Genomic DNA, 13414 nt, shown 5'->3' with positions numbered 1-13414 from the left:
TTTCCAGAAGAACTCTGCCATGCTTAGTTTATTTATTTATTTATTTATTTATTTTTATTATATATACAGTAAATGCTGTAAAAAGCAAATATGAAACTCCAAATTCAGAAGGTGCCATTTCTGTTTTAACAGTTAAATATTGCCACCTTTATGGTGTGTTTGGGTTCAGCAATTTAATCCATAGTGTTAAAACTGAGTTCAATTTCATATAACGTAAATTACAACTTAGCAATTTTTTAAGTAAAAATATGTAACACAGTTTAGGAAACACATTTTTATTTAAATAAAGATATATATTATGTAAGGAATGAAAATGGCAAGTGATTGGATTTGCTGAATTTGAATTTTTATTTTGAGTTCAAACATTGCTTAAAAAAATAAAAATGCTTTCTGCATCAGTTGAGTACACCAGCTGCTATTTACCCTTTAACAGTTGTATGGAGCAATAAAAACACCTCAAAATGACTAGGAATATATATTTTTTTACATTAACATTAATGGATTTGCCTTACCTTCATTTTGGAAATACATGTTTGTTAGTGGTGACACCAATAACATGTTGTTGGAAAATTTAATTTAAAAAATGATAATACATATTCTGCATATTGGCTCTGTCTTCAAAACAATAACTTTATAAGAGACAGAGAAAAACCTTCTCAACTTTCAGTGGAAGTGAATTTCAAAAGATTTCATTCCAATTCATATTGGAGCTTTTAGATTGATCTATTCATCAATTTCACTCAATGTGAAGGACTGCTGCTGTGGTCAAACAGTGTCGTAAACTAAATGTAGGCAATGACGGAAATACATATTTTCCTCTGGAAATTGACGATATGCAGAAGTGAATTTTAGATCATCCATTTTCAATTGAATTTTGGTATTTTTGCATTATTGCCTCTTAAAATTTTGGCGTAAACTATTAAATTCATAGCATTGATCTGGAAAATTTAAAAATAGTGGCCTTGGTATGTGGCTATTCTTTTTGCTGGCTAGAGCTGAAATTTGCTAGAATTGATACCTCCTGCATCTCAGCCTCCATGGCATCTAGACTTTGCACTTATACTGAGAATGGATCTTGGCTAAGGTTTTTTTCCTGTTCAAACAGGCATTAGCTCCCAGAAAGCATTGCTGATCCAGATATAGCTCCCTTACTGTTGTTGTTTTTTGTATGCTCAGGCCACAGAAATGATGTAGACTTACTTTTACAGCGGATTTAAAAACACCTGGTACATTGTATGCACATAAACACAGAATAATTTTGGAAAATGGCAGATGCATGAGTAATCCTTTTTCAAACACTAGCCTGATCAGTAAAGACAGAAGCTCCAATGTGCAGTGCATGGCAGATGGCTAGAGCCCTATAGTTTCATACAAACTGATGAGCTATCACTTGGTGTAATATTTATTTTTTATTTAATTGACAGGGACAGTATATTTAAACCTATTTTAATAGAATGAAGGACACTGAATAATAGATAAAGCATGTATCCTAAGCTAAATATAGCCCCATATCTGAAGAGCAAATAGACTGAAATGTGACCTTGGGAATGGAAATATCTCATATTAATTTGTAATTTAAAAATAAATATAGTAGTTTGTCATAGTAAATCTATAAGGTATTTGCATAAATGTTTTTCCTTAGTCATTCTCTAACCCATCACCATACATTTTTTTATTATTATGCTTTTCTTCAGATTAAATAGCTAAGTCTTACACCAGATGCTCTTAGAGGTTACCTATATTCTCAGTGTGCCTACTCACATTCTGACTGTTTCTGTATCTTGCATATTTCTGAATTTCAGTTTTTCTATGCAGTTTTTATCTCCCACACCCAAAACTAGGAATGCAGTGATTCAGCCTTTTTTTCTTTTCTAGGAAAGAAAAGGCTGGGTCAGTGCATTCCTTTATTTATTTATATATGAATGTGAATTCAACATCTGTTTATTAGCTTCTCTTTTTGTCTTTTCTAGCTTGGTATTGGTCCAATACTGATCTAGTGCATTCAAATATGTGCAGAATTATTAAACCCTACATTTGCAAAAATGATCAGCTAATTACACTATATTACTGTAAATATACTAAATAACTGACCAATTCCTAACATTGGTTTGTCCCGCTTTAGGTTGCCATATATAAGTCCATACCCACAAGGCTACTCTCCAGAGCTTGGGGCCGACTCAACCAGGTCGACCTTCCTACCTGGTTACGGAAGCCCATTTTTAGCCTCTACATATGGACATTTGGGGTAAACATGAAAGAGGCAGCTGTGGAGGACCTGCAGCATTACAGGAACCTTGGCGAGTTCTTCAGACGCAAACTCAAACCTCAGGCCCGACCTGTGTGTGATTCCCACTGTGTGGTATGTATCTGTATAAAGAATTATTATGCTCTTTCATGTACATAAGTACGTATTAGGATATTTATCTTGGGGCTTTGGTCACAATACACAATATTAAACACAATTCATACGCACAGTATTTAGAATTTAGGATTCTCTATATCTCTGTAGTTTTTAAATCCAGATTTATGTCCAATTTCCAGTGCTGATTTTGTCATTTCTAGCCAATCTTTGTCATTTCTTGGCCAGTCATTGCATTCAGCATTGCAAGTAAAAGCTAAACTGGGGGTGGGCAGTATGGCCCTAAAATAATATCATGATATTTCAAGGTATTTTGACAATAACGATATTCTTGGCGATATGAAATAACACTGAAAAATACTTTTATTAATTTCAAGAACACACTATTGAAACAAAATTGTTATACTAATAATTATTATAATAAAATAGTATTACATGGTTATATTTATTAAATTTTATTTTACTACAGATAAACATTTTAAAAAACTGTTAACATTTGCTTATTTTGTAAACTGTAACTTACCAAGATTATGATTTTGTATGAAACAATATTGCATCATATAAATCTACCACACAACCACAGTGCAGAAAATTGTATGTGCATATAAACAGCATATGTACAGAATTATACAAAAAGTAACCTTAAAACTTAAAACAGTAAATAACAAAACTAACACAGAATAGTTGCTGTGCTGAGTCATTACGTAAACAAGTCAGAATATCACGCTCATCATATTGTTTAGCATATTATCATAACATATTGATTTTTTTTATAGCATTTTAAAAATTATGATGATATTATCACAAATGATACAATATGGCACAGCCCTAGGCTAAATCCTCTAGTCTAGAGGACTGGACTCTAGTTTCAGGGTTATTATTTTTAAGAACTCTGAAGAACCATCAAATGAATGGAGTTTTTGGGATTGGAGTCTGATAATCAAACTCCTGTACTTAACCTCACAATAACTTTTGTTGCTGAATGCAATCAAATTCTCAGGGCAATGTTCAAATATGTAATGTATGTACACATTTCACATTCTGTAAACACAGAATTACACTTAAAATGTGCACTTTGCCTAAAGGATGTGTTAAAAATGTAAGTACAAATAGCAGCTGTTTGGCAGTTAGATTGTATTGTTTTCTTCGAATAATAGTAACAAGTAATAATGATTATAATATGTAGTTTTAACCATAACTATCCGGGTAACTTTTTTTGAAAAATGCATAAAACCATTTTGGTTAATCTTACAGTATTTGAGAAATGTATAGGGCTTAGTTTTTTTTTTTTTAAAGAGAAACACCATAAATGTCTGAGGCGGCTAACTGGAGGTCACGACCACTCTGAGTTAATAAATGGAATCAATGATTATTTCATCAACCATTTGACTGTTTTCCTGTTCTGTGTGTTAGATTAGTCCAGCTGACGGGAAGATCCTTCACTTTGGCCGAGTAAAGAACTGTGAGGTGGAGCAAGTGAAAGGTGTCACCTATTCTTTGGAGACATTCCTTGGGCCGTTCACATGGGCTGAGAGTATAGCCATCAACAGAAGTAAGTTCTTTACCGAGTCTCTGAAAAGGTTTCATATACACTTCTGTGCAAAAGAAACGAGGCAAACCACAAAAATCACAGATGTTTTAATAATGGTTAGGCAGTCATTAATGTGATCTAAAACACACATCGGCCCTGTGAAGGACTGGCGCCCCCTCCAGGGTGTATTCCTGCCTTGCGCCCAGTGATTCCAGGTAGGCTCTGGACCCACCGTGACCCTGAATTGAATAAGCAGTTACAGATTATAAATGAATGATTAGAATCCTTGAATGTTATTTAGATAAAGGGCCTAAAATATTTAATATGCAATATTATCACAGGGAGAAAATATAAAATAATTTGTAGAGAAAATCAATAAAATGGTGTCTTTCATTATATGATGATACTTTGTAAAAACTGTAATCCAAATCTTATTATAATTATTTATTATTTAACAATGAACAAATGTTTACACTGCAAAAATGGCACAGAAAATGTTTTGCCCAATTCAAACTTGAATGATTCATGATTCATTAATGTTTGACATGTGCCTTGTTTTAAAATAACATCTACATGTTCCTCTTTAGAAAACAGCTTTTTATTCTTCTCAATATTTTCTGTTAAAACTAATCCCTTTTGGGGAGCGATACATTTTTTTGTGAAATGGAATATGGTTTGTTTAGAGAGTTTTTTCTCTCATTCTTTCATATTTGTGTGTTAGACATGGAAGACCCCAGCTCCTTCCAGGATCTGTTAGTGACAAAAGAGGGAAATGAGCTGTTCCACTGTGTGGTGTATCTAGCTCCTGGAGACTACCACTGCTTCCACTCTCCGACAGATTGGAGAGTTGCTCATAGACGTCACTTCCCTGGTGAGTGAAATATATTGTGTAAATCTGGTCATTTTGATAATGTTTGTGCTGAAATCTTTAGTATTTCATATGTCTAGGCATATTTATAAAATATAAATAATACATGTAAAGTGACCAGTATTCTGGGATTTTAAAAAATGGTTATAAATTAAATTGCCCCCAACCTTACAAGCATGGTCTTTTGCAGTCCAGATTTAAATGCTTTTTTTGTAATGTAATACTGAGAAACATTTTGATAATGTGGCAGAAAACATGGCATGCCCAAAAATTGCATTTTAATACCTTGCTAATCTGGAGAAACATTCAAATAAATGTATATTCTCCAAAGCAGTGTTTGTGAAAAATGAAGCATTTTTCATTGCTATAGTGGAGGCTCTCTAGAATTCTTCTATGAATGAATACACATTTATTGTATTTTTCAACTTAACTTTTGTTTTGAATCAAGTGAACTCTTACCAAAAGAGAAGTTCATCAGAGTCTGATCAGCCTGTAACAGAGACAGTCAGAGCTTATTGTAGCTCAGTGCCATATTGGTGCCTTGTAATACTGCATTGTTGTAATAGTAAAATGTAAGCAAATAATATATGTACATGTCAGTTCTCTTTCCTAGACCTAGTACACAATATTCAGAAAGGCAACCCTGTCTCTAGATTTTGTAGGAATTAAATAAATATGTATGTGGTTGTATGTGTTACGCAGGCTCCCTTATGTCAGTGAATCCAGGTGTAGCACGATGGATTAAAGAGCTCTTCTGTCATAATGAACGAGTGGTGCTGAGTGGAGAATGGACACATGGCTTCTTTTCTCTAACAGCGGTTGGAGCTACCAACGTGGGATCCATCCGTATCTACTTTGACAAGGTCAGCGCTCAGAAGAACGACTCGTATATATAATTCCTTTTGAGTAATATATGCTACAGGCTTTGGTATATTTGTATCAATTCTTTTAACTCCTTTTAACATTACATGGTGTACAAATAGAAAACAAGACTATCATACACCCAAAATGTACTTTACAAATACAAAATTTGATACATGACTTTATAGTAAATACAGGGATGTTTTCTAATATATTGCATTTAACCAGCACATAAGGCATGTTTTATATATAGAAAATTGAATATGCAATGAAGTGTGTGCACATGAAGTTGAGTGAAATTCTGGCAGGTAGTTGTAACTTGGCACATCTTGTAAAGTGTACCCACAGCACCACCTAATGTTGATGGGTTACTGTTGAGTATTAATCAGTTTTCCTTCATTTGCAAATAAAAAAAAATATATTGTGCCCGGTGAAACTGTGTCTATGTAGAAAGTAGCATGGTTTGACAAACGGCTTTGTAGAATTGGTTGTAGGAATTATGAATCCTGACATGGGGATATTTGAAAACCATGCTTTATTTCATTGCAAAATATTGTTTGTGTTTGTAAACAGTGTTTGCTTAAGTGCAGTATGTTAGAAAAGTTTTCTTATTTAATTTGAAAGTTACATATGCATTTGCAACAGTTATGTTTTGTATTTGTAAAGCGTAAATGGGGCATGGGTGGGTGTGGTCTTAATATAGTTAACGGGTTTTGATCATAATTTTCCAAATTTATCCATTTTCAATCTCACAGACAAAGTATTTTTTTTCATCACATATATCTCATTACCCAGGTTTGTAAAGTCATCTATTACAGGAGGATCAGGGTCTCTGAAACTTTAAATTACTTTAATATACTGTAGATGATGAAATTCCCATGTGTTGTTGCACAATTTGCCCATGCCCCTTAAAAATTCAGCATCACTGAGATTCACTTTTTAACATTTATTTAACAAATTTAACATTACAGAACCTTTTTAAAGCTAATCTTTTGTTGCCCTGTCCCAACTAATTAAAAATTGTTAAAAAATCATTCATATGATTCATTCATATTTATATTGATTTACAACTAATTGCATTTTGTTTTTATATTCATTTTCTTAAGTATTCTGATTCGTTGTATGGTTTTCATACAGCAGTTTTTCAGATGTGATATGGTTTCCAACAGGAGATGCATTTGACAAATTCATATACAACTGCCACAGATTAAATTGTAAATTTCTCACAGCCATTCACACACACTACACGCAAACATGCAGACAAGTTTATCTTTATAATATAAATATATTAGAAACCAAACAATTTCTGCAAGACCTGCAGTCATTAGTTAAAGGCTAAGCACCACTTAATGGACCTCCATGAATATTTCACATTATTTTAGTTACCGACATATATAGGTATGAATTAAAATGAAAATAGCATGTTTAATTTGCTTTAAAACTGACAATTTTATTAAATTGACGGAAAAACCCGAGCTCGCTACAGAAATTCTTGACGGCAACTAACACCAACTTACAGGCGAAGTAAGTGCACTTACCCTGTTTACCTCCATGTATACAGAGGCTCTTGAACCCCTTTTGTTGGTTTCCTTACATGCCCATATTGTTGGAAAAGCGCCAGTGAAATGAGCACTACAGATAATGGAGTGAGCGGATGGTCCTTTCCAAAGTGCCCATTTAAAGTTGACACATTTAGTCAATTTTCTGGATATTTTGGGATCTTTGGGCCATTTGTGCACAGATGTCCCACTGTACATTGAATTATTGCAGCTAAAAACAACACACCTTTTTGTCATTTTGCATTAAATTAAGTGCAACTTCTGGAGTTGTTGTCCACCATCTACGTGACAGGCAAGATGCCTATTAGAGTTTCCAAACACTGTTGGTGTGGGGGGGGGGGGTGTCTTTTAACGGTTTTTAATCCTTATTCCTTGAATTAGTAAGAAATAACATGTTTTCTGACTATCAATAAACACATGTTAGGAACTCAAATTCCACTGTATTTATTTGTTTGACACTTTCATATAGCTGGTGCTTAGCCTTAAACATTTACTTTTGTCTCTGCAAGCACTGTATGTGTCTGACCTCGTCACTGGCCATATACCCTCTTTGCTCGTGCTTGTTTTTTCAAAGTTATTCTGTCACTCCGTGACTTGGTTAATGCAGAAGCCTCTTCTGAACTGACCGGCTTGGACATCCGGCAAAAAAGGACAGTTCAAGGATTAGCCTGCCTAATAATCTAATAACAATAATAGGCTTAATGCTATAAGCTTTAGACATATATTATTTTAACCAGAAGAGCTTTTAAAGTCTGTAGGTTAGTTGTAGGATAATTTGTATCAACAGCAAATAACAGCAGCCCTAGATATGTTCTTTTTTCAAACCCAGTTGTACTCACCATAGTGAGCTAATACACATTTAAGTAACATGTGGTGACTTTTCAATGTCTTCTAAAAATCAAAGCCATTCATTTTTCTTCTTACTATAGCCTAAATCTTTTGAATGCCAAAAAAATAATTTATCATTGTGACGTACGTTGTTTAAAACAGTTAACTATCCTATCTTTCTAGACCAGTGTTAAAGGGCATAAGCTACATGACACTGGCATACCAAAAGGCCAACTCGGGACCCATTTCCTAAATCCTCTCTTCCTTGATTAGCTCATTTGACTGAACACTGATCCCATGACGCATCCTCAACTCTCTCAGTCACTTGTTAGGTCTCATGGCATTACTTCCGCCCCGGGTCATGTTTAATTGGATACTGCTCCATTGGGCCCGCTGTGCCAAGGTGAATGTGGGAAATTCAGTCAGTCCGCAGGCCGTGCAGAGAAGGGAAACCTCTGTGTCCATAGCTGGTGTCTGCTAATAATTCCATTGAAGTATTTTTATCATCAGTTTTATATTAGGTCATGTCACCAGGAGTGGGGTTGACCTCATTCCTAGTGGCAGATGGGGTAATCTATTGACTCGTCAATGCTCTGCACCAGTGTTGCATAACAATGAGGGTCAATGAGTGTAGTGATGATATATGAACAAGCAGGAGTTAGTTCATTAATTGGGCCTCAGATTACTTTAAATCTAGATCCTACTTAGGAGAACAGTTAAGAATTTTTAGGTTATCTATTTTACTGAAATATTCTGCTTTGTGGCATACCCTCCATCCCCTTGTGCTATTGTGTGCTTAATTCTGCCCTGGGCCCACATGTACAATGCTTGTTTTATGGTTAAAGAATCATATTTGAGTTAATAAGCTCTAGATAAATCATTTTGCATGATTGTGACACCATGTGCCCTTAATGGGATATAGATCTGATGTGGAGTCACAAGTTAAGCTCTTTGGATCAGATGTGTGCTGCTGATTTTTGAGAGTTTCTCTCCAGTGCAGAGAGTGGAGCTGTGTATGAGATAAAGATATTCATCTTTCACATCTGTTTACATTAGTGCTGCACTGTGAAACCAGAAAATGGGTAAAAATATTGAGACTCCAGCCCATGGATATGGTCACATTACTAACACACATATGTAGTTTCGTCCACAAATGTTAATGTTGAACATCCTCTCTGTCTCTATTCATGCAGAATTCAAACATTAATTGTTTCTTTGTGTGTTTCTCATAATAAATTTCCATTTTAATTGGTGAATATGTATAATGTGATTGAGAGCTAATAGGTTTGTTTCATGTATGCGTTGTCCTCTCTGTTTTATAGCATCATGTACGTTTGTTATATTTTGTAAGTGGCTGCTGCGCAATACTTACCTGTATAAAGTTAAAAAAAAAACTAAAGTACTAATAATCAACTGCACCCTATATAGATATGTACACTGATTTTATGAAAAAAATGTATTACAATAGCCTCCATCTTACAGTTATCAATATATTCTGATAATATTTTGAAAAGATTTATTTGGTGAGAGCACATATGTATGTTGTATATATTGTGTGTATATAATTTAGCTTGTTTAATGTATGATACTTGGAATCACATCTAGATTTAAAGGTACTATTATTGTCCTATAAGATGCAATGCTTTCATTAATTGTAATAATTCTTAAGGGTGCTTAAATTGCATCTCTGTACTGAATAAGTTTAGTGCATCAAATCCCTTCTGAATGGTCAAATAGATACACTGTGATGAGAATCTCAAGAATTCATAACCCTTTTTATAAGCATTTATTTACATTTTATTAACATCTGGGTAATAAAAAAAAAACTTTAAACAATTTGCATCTACTTCTTTATAAGAAATGCTGAATTGTCCCAATTATTCTTTATACAAGTCAAATGATTTGCCAGTAGAATGAGTGGATAGAATTACTTATAACAAGCAAAAATGTCAAGAAATTGGTTAAATAATCTCATTATGTACAGTCTCATATTTTGAAATGTTACATAGGTTTATTAAATTTAAGATTTCTTCTATTATAATTATGTACTTTTTATGGTGGAAAAAGCTGTCTCAACATTAACAAATACATTTTTCTTCTTTCCTTTTTAGGAGCTGCATACAAACAGCCCTCGCTACAGTAAAGGTTCATATAATGACTTTAGTTATGTGTCCAACAACAACCAAGAGGGTGTGACCATGCGCAAGGGAGAGCACCTGGGCGAGTTCAACCTAGGTTCCACTATTGTTCTGCTGTTTGAAGCTCCACGGGACTTTACTTTCAGCCTTACAGCAGGACAGAAGATCCGCTTCGGAGAACCTCTCGGGTCCATTTGACCCACGAAGAGAGGATCTTGCCCATGGACACACTAATATGTGTGCAAACTCAAGCAGGGTCTCACAGATTAACACACACGCACACCAAGGAACACACTCGCTTCAATGGAGAGTGGTTTCATTTCTACTGACACAGACCACCGCTGTTGCATTATTGTGATTGGAGTCTTCCTATTTACATGGGAGCGGTTTATAACAGGTTTGCTTTTATTGTAAAGTGTTAAAAGACTAAGCTTAGACCATCATCATGTCATGACAACATTTTGCCATCCAGACTTTTTTTTTTGCCCTAAATTATTTTTCTGTTTTTCTTATTGTAAAATTCATCTCTTGTTTTGCCCATATTGCCTTTTTACACAGAGGGGATTTTGAGGAGCTTACCGATTAACACTGGAAAACTACATTTGCACAGTCAGCTGCATGCTTGTCTGAATCACATATGAATACAAACACACACACACAAAGAAGGAATGTATAAAATTGTTCAGTTTTGCCAGGCTTTCTCTTTTCTCACTCTCTTTTTCATATTGATTCTGTCTAGCTTTTGATATTCAACTATTTTGATATTGAATCAAGATGGAGCTGCTCCACCCAGACAATGGACCTACGGTTCTGGAAAGATCTGCAAACATCACTGCCATCATTTGCTTTAAAGTTAGACCTGCTGCCTTCAGGTTCTAGTTGTAGATTTTCATTCCATCAAATTTTTACTAGCCTATAATATAATGTGGTATGATTGCATTGTTGTAGATTTCTACATATTGTACACTAATTTCTAACACAAATGTAATTGTCAGATAATACTGAACTCAGAATAACTGATCCCGGTACTTTTGGCAAGCACCTAGTAACCCACACATCATCTTTTTTTGCTGTCAGCAGATTCCCTTATGGTTTAAAGGGTGGGTGTTACACAGTGCATCTCAGTATTTTAGTGCACCTCAGTGAAACAGTATTTACCTGATGGCTTGATTTTTGCTACTGACAAGATACAGTATATGAGATACCATCACATAAAGGTAATTTATTAAGTTGTGTAGGGTAAATCTTCATATTGATGAGTGAGAAAGTAATCATTTGTAAGATTTAATGTGTCTAAACGATGGAATGAATGATCTTGCTTGCCCAGAGGGCACATAATTAAGATTTATCAAAACAGTGTTTTTTTGGGGGTTTTTTCCATAAAGGTTTTCACGCCGCTCACAAATCAGGTGTTATAATTTTATAAAACTATACTCCATTTCTTTAAATAGTCTCAGCTTTTGGTATAATTTTTGTTGACACCCAGGTCAGAAAGCTGTCTGGCCACCAAGGTTTTCCTCTCTCAGATCTCCAGTGGTGCCAAAAAAATGTTTAATATATATATATATAATTTTTTTTTAATGTGCTCTGGTTGTAATCTGAAAATTGGATTCTCTGACTTCACACTTCACTGTCATTCTGGGTTTTTTTTTTTGTAGCTCGGGGGGGGTGGGAGTGTATGGCAACTCTGATCTGTAGGAACTCCTCACTGTCTGCCGGCTGGGTTATAAGTAAAAGAGAAGAAAAGGGTTTAACACAGGTGGGGCCTTCACAGAAAACATAGTTAAATAGGGGTTTTATATGTGTAATATACAAATTGTATTTGAATCATTCAACTCGTTTAACACTGCATAGATTTTTAACTGCAGTCTAGTTGCAAATGCAAAACACATGACTAATAAATTTTGGAACATTCTTATGAAGAAACTGTGCTGTCAACATTTCTCTCTTGAGGCAGATGTAATAAAAAATAAAATCCTAAACTTGGATGAAAGTAACCTAATCAGGTTATACATTTATAAGTTTGCAATTAAGCACCATGATCAAACCTCAGGAATGCCATTAGGAAACGTTTTGTATTTAATGAAGGAATCACTCATTGATGATTGGTACAAAGCTTGAAATGAATGCATCTAAAAACAATCCATATGAAGAAATTAGATTTTGGGTTTTGGTGTTCTTGTGATATCATCCACTGCCTCTTTACCCACTGCTGCTGATGCAATGTCATGCACCAGAGAAGAGGGGCAACCGCCTATCTCTGTCACATCAGCTGACAAATGGCTGTGCTTGCTTGGCCAAGAGAAAGCAAAACTGTGCCGCCTTAGAACTCCTGGCCTCATTTGGCTGAGAAATCACCAATGTCCTAATTGGCCATTTCCAGGTGATAGGACCAACATTTATAACATGAACATTTTGAACATGAATACCCCCATTTTTCGTTTCTGTCCAAATTAACACATGTATCTCCAAATGGAGCATAAATGTTTATGGGGGACTACAAAGCATAAGTGTAGCTACTCTAATAATAATAATAATAATAATCAGATTCATAAATATTGTTTGCCAAAAATTATTGCTCATTTAAAGAGCTAAGCTACTAGGACATTAATATGTTACTCTACCCATTTCCACAGAAACTACAATTTGGCATTTTAAAAACACTAGGTTGTGAACATATTCCCCTGCTGACATAGATTTGAATGGCTGGTAGTAAAAAAAAAAAAGATTACATAACACTATCAGTTACCATAAACTATATTTGTATAGTATTACAGACTCAAAGAATTTTGAACAAGATACTGCAACATTTTACAAACATCTCAAGAGGCAATATACACACTACTTTTAAGACAGGAAAGCTTAGATTTTGCCTCCAAATGTATTTAACTATAGAGCCTAAATTATCTTTGTTCCTTATGTAACACTGTTCACAGAAAAATGCTAGCTGGCTATTATTGAGGTAAAGACAAATCAAGCAGGTGAGTCTTTAGGTAACAGGACAATGTTAGCTGTTGGTTACAGTGCTAGCTGGTCGATTTACTAAAAGGACAATGCTAACTGATTTGGTAACAGGACAATGCTAGCTTGTGATTCTTTATGTAACACATGGTGATTTAGTTTAAGGACCTGAGTCACTGGTCCAGAGAAAACATTTTTTTTTCTTACTGAAACTAACCTGATTAGCATTGTATGCACACCACTCCAGGAAATGCAGAGAATGCCACTCCTTTTTTCCCTCTCTCTTAAGGTCCTGCGTCCCAAACCGGT

At 34.7% G+C, this 13414-nt stretch overlaps 1 protein-coding gene across 4 annotated transcripts in view; it reads left to right on the top strand.

Annotated features, from left to right (window-relative positions):
- Window positions 1-11955, top strand: part of pisd (phosphatidylserine decarboxylase) — a 36235-nt gene extending 24280 nt beyond the window's left edge. For all 4 annotated transcript variants that reach the window (XM_066659782.1, XM_066659783.1, XM_066659780.1 and 1 more), the window contains 5 exons: window positions 2123-2359; window positions 3773-3911; window positions 4612-4761; window positions 5461-5621; window positions 10118-11955. In XM_066659782.1, the coding sequence (XP_066515879.1) occupies window positions 2123-2359; window positions 3773-3911; window positions 4612-4761; window positions 5461-5621; window positions 10118-10342 (912 nt within the window). In that variant the 3' untranslated portion in view covers window positions 10343-11955. The remainder of the gene's footprint in view (window positions 1-2122; window positions 2360-3772; window positions 3912-4611; window positions 4762-5460; window positions 5622-10117) is intronic.
- Window positions 11956-13414: the final 1459 nt, after the last annotated feature.

Source organism: Hoplias malabaricus, chromosome 2 (assembly GCF_029633855.1).
Source record: "Hoplias malabaricus isolate fHopMal1 chromosome 2, fHopMal1.hap1, whole genome shotgun sequence".
Lineage (NCBI taxonomy): Eukaryota > Metazoa > Chordata > Actinopteri > Characiformes > Erythrinidae > Hoplias > Hoplias malabaricus.
The sequence above is the reverse complement of the archived record's forward strand: the minus strand, read 5'-3'. Positions and strand labels throughout refer to the sequence as shown.